At 35.7% G+C, this 13297-nt stretch overlaps 1 protein-coding gene across 3 annotated transcripts in view; it reads left to right on the top strand.

Moving 5' to 3' along the window:
- Positions 1-13297, top strand: part of tei (irregular chiasm C-roughest protein teiresias) — a 371551-nt gene that overhangs the window by 285139 nt on the left and 73115 nt on the right. For all 3 annotated transcript variants that reach the window (XM_018521735.1, XM_018521737.1, XM_018521736.1), the window contains exon 7: positions 2237-2359. In XM_018521735.1, coding sequence (XP_018377237.1) covers positions 2237-2359 — 123 coding nt within the window. The remainder of the gene's footprint in view (positions 1-2236; positions 2360-13297) is intronic.

Raw genomic sequence — 13297 nt, forward strand, 5'->3', positions numbered from 1 at the left:
CGAGGAGATGAGGTCGTCGGTACGCCGGGGAGAAAAGCTTTCATTAAGCTTGCATTGTCCCAGCACCGCGCTATTATAGCCGAGTGAATAACTTCGAGCCATCCTGGTAGTCGTGCCGCCCTTGTTTCTCTCTCTTCTTCCTGCGTCGCTTCATCTTCCGTTTTATCTTTCTTCAATTTTTTCTTTTTTCCATCTCGTACGCCACCCGCGCCCTATACACCCTTCCTCCGCGTCACACTTCCGATATTCTGCACGCCTCTCCCGCGTTTTCCAGGGGCTCGTCTCTTCCTTCTCTCGCACAATTTGACGCATCTCCAATTTATTCTGCGACCTCGGTGGCTGTCCCGTTATAGTCGCGGCGTGATATTAACGAGCTGAACGGCGATATAACGGTAACGGCAAATCGCTCGAGCGGCGCCGGGGTGGCATCGAACGACGTCCCACTCACTGGGGCGCCAACAGAGCGTGTGGATATTTCCACCATTTGTCGTTGGTATCGACGATAATAGTAGGACCTTTTAACGAATACGACCTCGGCGCCTGTAAAATCTTGACTGTCCCGTTCATTAATTACTCGCCACGACCTCGTATCTATACCTCGTTTGTTCAACGACAATTTTGAAAACCTTCCCTTTCCGCTACTTCTCTTGATCGTTCTCTGCCAACCTCGTTGATCGTTCGTTTGTCGCCCTATATACACACTAGCGGAATATGCCGGAATCCCATCATCTGCTTCCACGTTGGACGTTAATGACATGGAAGGGAAGCTCGTATCGAACGCAGAAGAGAAAGAGGGGGTGATTACCGGAGGTAACGGGAATAACGCATCATCTCCAATGATTACGTTTGATTTCTAGAGGCACTTGATGCGTTCAATTACTAACTCTCGGGATTTACATCTTCATTATAACGAGCATTCCGATAACTAACGCTTCTCGTTGCTCTTGCTCTCCCTTCTCTCTCTTCTTGCCTCCTTTGCGGTATATCTATTTGGTGATGATGTGAAGTTTTGTCGCTGCGCATAATGTCGCTTCAGGGCGGAAAGCTGGTTTGTATTCGGGAAGTGAACTCCGCGCAAAAGCAGGTCACTATAAACTCCCACAGTGGAAATAAGCATTCCACGGGTTACCTCCAAACAAACTATTTAAGCAGATATTTATAATGTGAAAAGTATTTTCACATTACTGAAACGTTGCGTACATTTGGGAGCAGTGCCGATCTGTGGAAATATTATTTAATTCAACCAAAGAAAGGACAACATCTATATTCGGATTAGGAATAAAGTTATATAACAGTATTACTAAAGAGTGTTTCATTATTGTTTCTGTATATTCAGAGCAGATAACATATTTAATATGATGTATGCAAAGATTGTACTACAATAGAAAAATGTGTAACCTTTTATATTATTCCTTGATTGAATTTATTATGATTAACATCTTTTTTTTTTTAATATATAATTTATTTCATATAAATATTTATACAAGTACACATATAATACTCTTTTATTTTTTATTCCATTCTTTTCTATTTTTGACTTTTGAAAAGCAATGATCAAAAGTGATAAAGATGGAAGTCAACTGAAAGACTTTTCTATTTGCTATTGTGAATCGTATCCTCAGTAATCTATCTTCTTAAAGTCTACTATTTTTATTCGAAAATTGGTTATTTTCGTGCACATTGGATTCAATCCGCAGTGGCCGATATCTTCGTACATAGAATCTCCGTCGTACAAAGAATGACTTTCGAATGTGTAGAAATCAGATTACGTTGGCCAATACATTTTAAAATTACCGGAAATCTTATTCGAAAATTGCGAAGTATAAGCGAGTTCACAGACTTGCTATCGTCTGCGAAAGAAGATTACAATTTGCAATTGCTATGACTTTCTGAATTACTTATTAAACGACTGTTTTTGAATTTCATTATAAAATTCATTTAGACGAATATTACGCAGAAATAGAGCATGAGAATAGAACGAATCTTGTATTTCATTGCAATTTGCGATGTCATATTTCTTTCCAAGATTCCAAGATATTTTGAGATTGCGTTTAAAAACAGAATACTGAAAGCGGAATGAAATTTTATTTTGCATCATTTTAAATTGATCTTGGCAGTGTAATAATAGTCTGGTAACATCGTCTATTTTTCTTTCTTTTTTTTCATGTTTCTCTGCGATATCACGTAGTATATCGACGTCGTGGCATTGACACTAATTGCTTAATACCTGTTTCAGATACTCCATCGTTCGCGATAACGCGTTTACCTGGTTTTGGAATTCCGATCGTCGAGGGGATGTCTGTCAGCCTGAAATGCGAGGTAGACAGCAATCCAGCCAGTACTCCAATTTGGCAGCGCGGTAAGTGGCGAGCGAAAAAAAAGGAATGGAATTCGCGCGTGGTATTTCGTCTGATTTCTCGATCAGACTCGAAAGGACGTCTAACTTATTAATTTAATCAATTCTAGAAACATCTTGCGTAAAATAGTTTTATTTAGAAATATAACGTTTTTTACTTTTGTTAAATAGTGTGTTATGTAGAATCGAAACAAATGTGTTCCTTCTTATTAATTATTTCTATTTGATTTGTTTATTTATTTTTCCCTTGCAGAAACATATATCGTTTCGTATGTTTTATATCAAACTTCTTCACTTATTTTTTAGTTTCTGATTATATTAAAATATTATATTAGTTTTATTATATTAAAAATGCGAAAAATCGCGTTTTTGGATAAAAGTGCAATAAAACTTATTAGTTAAATCACATAATAAAGATTAGGTAGGTTAGAAATCTCACATTTCATTCACTGATTACCAATGGCATACTTGGCACTGATATCAATTAGTATCCACTGATTCAGATTTAGAGAGTAGTTAATATACTAGTAAAAATAATTCAGTTAATAAATTAAGTCAGTAAACTGATCGTCTCATTATATTTTAATTTTTCATTAACGCTATTCATTTCCTCGCATGAACTCTTTATCGGTTTCAAACAGATAATTGTAATAAATATATTACTTATAAGTATCACGTTACATTTCATCTTTTAATTAATGTCTTCTATTTGAATGATCTGGATAATTAACTCTTCCCAGTAGTAACATTATTCGTATTTTCTAACAGCCGGTAAATGTTTGGCGATTTAAATATGTTCGGTAATGAGATTTTTAACTAGTTTACCGCTACAACAAACAGCCCCTTATTCGAAGCGAATTTCAACCTAGTAATTTATATTGTTCGTTTAACTAAAACAAATACGTTTTAGTTAAGCGCAAATTATTGATTAATTTCAAATAGATTTTATCTTGATAAAATACAAAGATATCACCAAGGCTTTTATAAATTCTCAAAAATCCAATAATTATGTTACATAGAAATTATGATATATCAATTTTTTTTTTAATTCCGAGCAAGCTTTATTTTAATAAAATTAAAATCTGGATATTGGTTGTATAATTATATTCAACACTGTCACCAAAGTTATATTACGTATTATATATACATATATATATTTTTTTATAACTTTATTTTAACTGAAGGTAGCAGCAGTAGAAACTTAGAAAGAAATTCAACCTTTTTAATTATTCTTTCTAACATTACTTCGAATGTTTACAACTTAAAAGGGGTGCATTTAGTATATCCTGTACACACATAACACACACACACACACACAATTTGCAGATAGTGTGTGGCAGACGGCGAGTTGCGAAGCGCACGTGCATTATTTCGTGCAACTCCCCATTCCCTACTACAGCTAGGAACCGCGTCACGTTGTAGGTAGACACGTTAGCGCGGGCACGTGTAACGGCAACGTGAGCATAATTTAATCACTGTAAACAGGCACTTGGATGGGGTGAAATCTGATGCACATGACCCTCGGCGTAATATCGGCTTCGTAGTAACTCTAAAGGAGAGATGTAAACTTATCTGTAAACGCGTGCGTCAATGCATTGATAAGCGTAACACGGCTGTAACAGAATTACCGAGTTATCTTCTCGTGTTGGTCTTTTCCAAGTGGAATGTTCTTGTTGATTCGTGAAAAATGCAGCTTATATAATACGCGTGTTAATGAAAAAAATTAACAAGCTTATAAAAATGACTTGATTAAATGTGTATCATTATGGGAAGAGAATTTAGTTCCTCCTCATATAAAATGAATGAGTTAACAATGTAATTGCGATATTGAAATTGAAAGATTAATTGTGTAGATAATAGAAAACGTAACCTGACAATTATATACGAGACTCATTTAGTTATGTATATATTATTATAATATAATTATTGCATAGCGCACGAAGTATAATAATAATTGTAAGCGACATTCTTAATATACTTTGCAAAATGCATCCCTCTATAGCAAGCGAGAGACTTCCTGCTATTTTCATACAAAATCCGCTATAACGTAATAATATCGCGGACTCATTTCTCGAGAACAGTCGTAATTCTCGCGTAATTAAACCATTACCAACGATATGCTTAGGTGAGTCAAACGCATGTCGCCGCTCGCGGCATAATAACGTAGTCCTTAGCTCGAGGGATTGAGGAAGACGTGGTGGAGAAGGGAGGTTCCGAAGTTCTGCATTCACACGATTTCCGTCAACCTTGTCGTCTCAGCCTTGGCGTCCCACCTCCCCTAAATCTCGGGGATCTCGGGGATCTCGGGCTCGAGAATCGGGTGGGAGGTAAGGTGGTACATCCCATAATCACATTATTACGTACCGCAACGGGCGCGACAAGTCTACCACACAGACGCCGGCAGAAATCGGGACAATGGACAGCCCCACACCGACGCCGGTCCCTTTCATCCCGGCAATTCTCGCCGGCGCGCTTTCATTCGGCTCCGATAGACAGGTGTACGCGCTCGATATTATTCCCGTCTCGATGCACCACTACACGCTGCAGCCGCGCCTATTGCGGCATTGTAAATTTCGTGCCGGCGTTAAAGGGAGATTCAGTGGTTGTGGCGCTCGTCGTGCCGTACGCTAGCAACGTTGAGGAAGCTGTTACGCGGCACGTGATATCGGAGCAGCACGTTGTTCCATCTAATCTGTTCTATTGGCCGGCACTTGTGCGAGAGAAAGAGATAAGACAACGGGAACGACGGCGCGGATATAGATGTACCTATCGTGATTGCGATGATCTACTCGAAATAAGGAAATTGTATAGTTACTGATTAACGATTGCAAGTAATGACTAACAGTTTTATTATCAAATTGAAATATATGTACTTTTCGTATTTATAACTGTACATATATTACAGGAAAAAAAAAACAGATTATGAGTATATGAAAAATCACGAATAATATTTGCATGAATATGATGTTTTATTATGCAAACATAAATAACATTTTTCCTTTGCGCTTGACATTAACTAAAATTAAAATGTAACTTGTGATAATTTGTGTGTATTAAAAAATAAAATATTTGGGATAAATATTGTATAAGAAAAAAGTCATTTTTAAATATAATTAAGCTTTCTATCTGTTTCTTACAACAATGGTGTAAGAATTTTGTTTTAATATTTAACAACAATTAATTTAATATCTATAATGATAGCGAAATGGTTAATTCTGATAAGGATGAGCAAGAGAGATATGGTACTGTAACGATGAGAACTACGAAGTCTTACACTCAAAATGTAAAGTAATCAGAAATTATCATGATTTGCAGCACAATGTTTCGATAATAGTTTTATAATTTTAATTAAAATCTATAAAAAATTAAAATGGTATTAAAATTTACAAAAAGACGAACGAAAGGCAGTATTCAGACGTATAGATTCATTACCATTTGGCTGCTCTTTGTCCTGGGAGAGCTCGCCGGCTGCGGCTACTTCTACGAAAGCTACCTGATAAATATTTAAAACTGTCTATAATTTCCTCCTTCCTGTGAGCAGTTTCTGAACGTTTCATAGCTTTTAATCGTACCCTTATTTCATATTCCAAGCTTAATCTGTCTTATCTTCCCAATCAAGGTGTTCATTGATTGGAATAAGCGATATAAATCCACATTCTATGAGAAGTTACCTTCGTAGCGGAGCAGAAGAAATGAAATTTCTGTAGAGAATGAAAAGATCTAATTGATATCACATCTGAAAATTAACATTGAAAAAAACGAGAATTGTGAAAGAAGAAACTTATACATGGATATCTTTTTATTAAATCTGATAACGTATATTTTACTTGAATTTAAATGGAGATTAGCGATTATAGTGAAAAGTTAAATTGCATGCGCTAAAATGCGGAGGTAACAAATAATTACACTTTACACCCCTTGCCACATATCGCTTCACTCTGGTTACTTTATTAAGTTAGTGACTTTCATGAGGCAATCTCTCAACTTGATGCTTTCAACCAATAATGAGGAGTAAAGTTGTAAGACTAACATTCTTGCTCATTTTATCCTCTTCTAATAATGATGTCTCCTTTATAATTTATAAAATCGCCCACTATTGATTTAAGATAATACAATCAAAAATTAAAAATCTTTAAGAGACTGAGCTCTAAAAATATAAATTTATCGGTACAGCTCTAATGTCATAAAATCGTCCTCTATTCAACCGCAATTTAATTTAGATTGCAATTGAGATATTAATATTGAAAATAAAAACCCAGTAGGAAAAGAGAAAATCTTTAGCAAAGGCAAGCTCTTCCCAAAGGAGTAAAGTCTATATATCCGAAAAGAGGAGCGTCTGAGATCTTACATATATGTACAAGTTACTCGTGAAAAATATAGCAAAGAAATGGCGCAATTTCGATAAAGTATATCGGCTGCTGTCAGATATCCTCTTTCAGTTTCGCATGTCGAAAGCAACATTATCCATATCATCATTTTCTTCGTGAGCCGCGTAACTTTGGGTAATGGACACCGCATAGACAGGACGTTTACATCAAAGGAAGGCAGAGTAACGTTTGTTTTAATGAATACATCTTTTCCCAAGAAAGCGCGTATCTTTTCATATGTGAAAAGGTTGTCTGTTCAACAGAGCGATGCGTCATCATATAGATACGAAATGCAGCGGTGCAGTTTTATACGTACCTACTTGAGGCGTGCGCTTCAAAAGCTCGAAACGTTTTAAAAATCAATAAAACAGTAAAATGATTTGTAATATTTAATGATAATAAAATGATTTTTTACAAACGGTCGATAGAAAATATTAACTTCTTTTAAATAAAAATAGTAAAAGGAAAATATCAATTTTTTTATTAAAAAAAAAAGATATATATAAAAATTGGCAAAATTTCAGGAAAAAATTGTTCATTTTGTACATGTTTTAAAGATAGCCGGGCCAGGTAGCAATGTATGCTTCACCGAAAACGTTTTGTGAAAACGTATACATAGCGAAAATATGGAAACGCATGAAATCCAGGACTATAAATTTCACAATACGCGCCGTTGTAGTCACGGTATTAAATTTCGGTTACGTTATACCCATGTCGCAGATATGGCTCTCAATACACATACATAATACTAGCAAAAATCTGTTTATCCATTAAATTCCGCATATTCCACGTTCCGTTATCGCCTAGTCATTAGCATAATTAAATTGCATAAAGCGTCGTGTATTATGAGATGTTATTGCACGAGCCGGTTTGCCACTAATCGGCCAACTATATTTTTATTAAGCCAAATTGAATCCGCTCGGCGTTACCAAATCGTATATTTCCATCTATACCGTCGCCATTTCTAAATCTTTTTGGAAAATTAAGGCTCTCTCGCTCGCTCGCTCGATTTGAATTCTGGAACGGGATTTACGGTGTATACATCGCCGTTCGTGGATCGGTAACGACGTTGCTTTTTAGCCGGTGCGGCGAATAAAAGCTTACCGCAGTATAATTTCCTTTATTCATCGTCAATCAGCGCGGCTTGAGCCGAATAAGATAGAGAGAACGGAGCCGGACGAAACGGAGAGAACGAGAGAGATTTCTGTGCGGAGTTCGCGGGAGAGACCACTTTCTTGATTAGACCGTACCGTTTAAGCGGGTGAACCCATTACATTCGTTAAACGTATTCGCTGCGCCGGTGAACTTTTCGCCTAGGTGCGTCCCGCCCCGCGCAGAGTATTACTCTGCGCGAATCAGCGGTGCTTTTGCCATGCATTTCCCCGAGTGAAAATCGGAATCGCGATTTCTTGCTATGCGAACAAATCGGGCGGACGCCGATAAATATTTAACCGCGTACCGCTCTGCATTCCGGAAATAGAACTTATACAGGGTATCCGACGTAACTGTGATCACGATTTTTCCGTCACTTCCGATGATCTGACAAAAATTATTTTGGATAAAAGTTCTCAAAGTTTTCAATCGGCTACACTGAAAAAAAATATAGTCAATTTTAATGAATATTTATTTGATACAAGAAATGTTAATTTGATTTAACAATTATTTTTTTTACTAAACATTTATTTACTGTGAGTAAATGTTTAGTTGGCAGTATTGAACATTATAATATTTGTTAAAATTGACTATATTTTTTCTCAGTGTACAAATTGCAATATTAAAAATTTGAAAAATATTCTTTTTTAGGACAAAAGTCAAGGTCACCCTAATTTTTTTAAATGGCATTACATATTTTTTATTTCATAATATTGTAACTGATATCAAGACAAGTTCAATGACCTGTCCAGTGTTAATTATATTTATATTATCAAAAACGTTTCCTTATCGTGGTATTTAAGTTTCGGTATTCAGAAATAACTGAAACCAAATTGAAATAGTTATTCTACTTTTATTCGGATTATATTATTCTTTCAGCAAATTTGTGCCGGTTATAATCAATGCAAGAAATCAGCTCGCACGAATCCAGTAATGGTCTCCAGGAGAACAGTGGTCGAGCACGGCCACGTCGAGTGTTCCATCGAAAAAGCAACCCGAGTTTAACGCGGCCGATTAAATCGCTTTTCAACCAACTTTTTTAATCCACCCTTCCACGTTCGTATTCTGCTCGTTAAGAAACACCTTTTTAATCCCCTTTACGTAGCTTGATCCGCGTATTTACGCAAGACTGCCTTTTCGATCAACTTTATACGATAGGAGTGGAAATTACAATTTCTCTTGAATTAATCAGAAAAGCATGGAGAGGCACTCAAACGAGAAGCTCATTCGCAACGTAGTCCGCCGCCGCCACTGCGATGAAGCATCGCCAGGCTCGCTGACGTAAATCACAATCGTGAATAACAATTTCGAGATTTGATAGAGATTTCGCGTTGCGCTCCATTCACATCTCGAGTGAATCATGATTGTCTTTTCCGTCCCTGCGTCTTGAGTTATTTATTGTCTGTTAAAACTTTGCGCAAAACTGTACTTCCCTTGACGCGTCGACGAAGTCGCGCAATGGAAGTGTCACGAAAATAAAGTGCACGTTTCTACACTATTTGATATATTCGAGGAGTCGAAAGACGTGTAAAAATGATTACGCTGAAAAGACTTAAAGATTTATAGAAACGATATTGCACTTTCTGCTATTTTTTTACTCGTATTGTCACGCATTATGGATTAAATAACGCGTTGTATAAGTTTTCTTTTATAATTGTCTATTTAAATTTTTTATATTATCATTTTCAAGCAAATTAATATTAACTCTCTTTGTTTTTGCTTTGGAAACTTTAATTCTTATTAATAATATAATTTTACATTTTAATGAAGAACTGAGATACGAAATAGTATAATTACCTTCTTGCCATACAAATGTTATCTGTATTAGAGAGTATATAAATGGAACGGTGAATTAATGCACGAGTTTTTTCGGAACATTAATAAAAAAGATCTGCGTTATCAATCAAGTATCTAAAAATTCGAAAAATTGGACTGATTGTGTAGTTTCGTTTATCTCGTTATTGAGTTACACAAAACGCTGAGAACAGCTGCAGCCGTCACTTTCTGCTGCGATCAGCCGCGTACGAGTGATAAGAACTATGATGGACGACCTGTTATTACCAAACGTCAGAAGGCACTGCGATTTCCACAAGAATTATTACCAAATACTGTTCTAAAGTAACGGTTTAGCTGTACGTTTGACGTGCCATGACTTTTTATATCGCGGATACTTTTATACCGCGATAAAAGAATTTAAGCACTTGATGATCGCAGGAGTCTTTAATATTTCTTACGAAACCTTTTTATATATGAATTTGTTAATCTTTAATATAAAAAAATTTGGCGACGAATAAAACTTTATACGTGATATATGCTACGACTTTTTTCAGTACTTATTTAAATACTGAATAAAGTAATAATTTATATAAGGCAAATCAACCGTAATTATCAAGATTAATTAAAAATTGAACTTGCATATTACATTCACATATGTAGCTATTTGCGTAGTAACAATTTCCGAAATAAAAGCCTTTTTAATAGCTGATAATGAAATATTTGGCTGTCAGTAGTATTACATTCGTGACATTAATTATTTGTTTAAATTAATATCTGAAATTTGATTTCTCTTGGAGAATAATCCTGGTCTCGCTGTTAAATTAATTAAACTCCCATGTTGCTGATATAATCGTTTGTTCTATGATGTTTCGGCAATGAATATTTCTGATCGCAGATCGCGTTTTGATATATGTATGCTCCTCCAATTCTGCTTCCGCGACAGACAATATCTTCCTCGTGTCAATATTACTGTCATGGGCGGGAAATCGTAGTCTTTTACGCGAGGATGTAATACGGGGGATCGATGAAATAATATTTTTTTGTGTGTGCATTGGCTACGAAATAACTAGATTTATTAAAGTCGTCCTCGTCTTCGTATTACCCTCGTATTACGCCCGGGTAGACTGTATAATTAATCGGCAGCCACGGGACGTGACAGAAAAATCGACGTCCCGTCGTCGTGACGGATGACGCCGCGCGGCTACGACGGGAAGCGGCTATATGTGAGTTATCCTATTAAATATTCAATTATTTCTGCCTTCCACTCCTGACGTCTGGAATTCGCTCGGCGCGACGGCCCGCGCTGCGCCGAGCCAACGCCGCGTCCGCCGGCGGGGCCAAGCTTAATCCCTATTCATAGACTCAATCGAGTGATTTCGAATAAATCCTTCCAGCGTTCCGCGAGATCCGCTGCAATTAAAATACTTTAATATCCTTTGGAGCACGTATCCGCCCCGGGCAATGCCTTCGCCGTTCGCGAACCTTTCACCCAAACTCGGTTGCTGCCGCCATCGCCGTCGTCGCCGCCGCCGCTACCGCCCATTCCCAATTTCTTTTAGGTACAGTTACTCTTATTAAACGTCCCATTCCTTTTCGAGAAAGCACGTTCGCCTCTCGTTCAAAGCTTTTATAGGGAAGGTAAGTCAGGCAAATTTGGACTCTCCCGATTTCCTATATTGCAACGAGTAGTGCAAATAGTCGATTTCGCAATATGGCTTCACAAAGCCGCGGATTTTCTTTGAGACTAAGAAATGTTTCAACCACTAAGTTAACATGCTGTTTTTGGACACGTTATTTGTGATTGTATTCAATGTATTCTTCGGATATCTTAGAGTTGAGAAAACTTTCAAACGAAAATCGAAGTAAATACATGAAAATAATTTATCATGATTCTGTTGGATGATCTATCACACCGATACATGGACGTAGGAACATTTTGTAAGAAGAAACAAGAGCGTCAGCTGTGTGAAATTGCTTAGGAGGAAGTCGATCTCTATACGATCATTATTTGGAAGTGGCACGCGCGCGCGAAGCAAGGATATCAAAACTCCAATAATATATCCAGAATAATTTCAGGATACTGGAATTTTTCCGAGTTCGAAATATTAACTGTGAAGTCCGCAATTTATGATCTTGTATCGTTCCTTTTACCTAAAGAAATAATTATCAGTTGTGGCAATTAATAAATGTGCTTGTTTTATCAGTATTAGATTTCATTTCTTTAACTGTAACGTTTTATATATTTTTTTATTGTCATTTTGCTGACATGTTTGATATTTTAGTTAAAAGCATTATTTTAAAATATTAGTATCTTATAAGCGACAACATTATTTTTAAGAAGAAAAAAGACTAGTGTCATATTTTTGTATTTTTTTTAACAGTTCTAAATATTTTACTTATATAAAATATCTTTTTTGTAATTTAGAGCCAGTTTATTTTTACACATATATATATGTATCACGATAAAAGCTTATGCTTTTGACACAGGCACTTGTGTGGTACACGATATACAGAAGATCGGTTTTTGTTCCATGTCGCTACGTCGATTTTTCATGGAGTTACAGCGTTTAGAAAATCCGGTGTGCATACCCATTCATAAAAGATCGCCGTGTGTACACTTTTTGTATGTAATTTGACAGGTGTGCTAATCCGTTACTAAAAAACAGGTGCGAAAACGTGTAGAGTACATGTGCTTTGTAACATGATATGCCGCGTCGAGAGAATCATATACGCTGGTCAACACTGCCACTAGATCGAAAAATCACACGGGTCGATATAATCGCCAATATTGTTGCACAGAAAATTGCAACGAAATAATACCGTTCTAAAACTATAACTCTGTCGTTTCTAATGAGCGCAAGACTAGTTGTATTGAATCATTAGTTTGTAAAAGTGATTATCGATGATTAATTATGAAAATAACATATATGCATTTTGTTTAGAGATCTTCATCTTAAAAAATATTTTTTTCATTGAGATCGATATAATCAGTATCTTCGTGAAAAAAAATTATATAGCGAGATGAACTTGGTCTCATTCGAAAATTATGATTCTATCGTTTTCCATGAGTACCATTGTTTATTTCAGACGATTAGTTCACGAAAATAAAATTACAATAATGAAATTTTGTTCAAAGAATCAATTTTTGTTAATGAAAATCACTGTATATGTTTAAATTAATTTATTATTATTTTATGTCATATTTTGTATCTCGAGAGAATTGAAATTATACAAATATAATAAATCAACTATTACTGCTGTAATTTTAATAAATTATGAAAATAAAATTGTCAAATTATTATTATGTTGATATAAATTATAATACAACGATGGCATGGAATTTTGTTCAGCAATTTCAAAGTCAATTATATTATCAAGTGTAGGACATAACATGATGATATCGTTAATAAAGCGGTTAATATATCACATACGATTTGGTGTAACAAATATATTCTAATCTTTTTCTAATTACCGTTAAATATTAACTGATTTTTTATAATAAAAGAAGAAAATTACTTGGATATTACATAAAAACATGATATGTCTTCAATTCAAAATTTATGATTTCCTACAGGAGAAATTTTTCTGTGTTTAATTTTGGCAGAAAATTCTTTGTCCTCCGTTTCAATCTACTTCGAGTTGGCTT

This window comes from Trachymyrmex cornetzi, unplaced genomic scaffold (genome assembly GCF_001594075.2).
Source record: "Trachymyrmex cornetzi isolate Tcor2-1 unplaced genomic scaffold, Tcor1.1 scaffold99, whole genome shotgun sequence".
Classification (NCBI taxonomy): domain Eukaryota; kingdom Metazoa; phylum Arthropoda; class Insecta; order Hymenoptera; family Formicidae; genus Trachymyrmex; species Trachymyrmex cornetzi.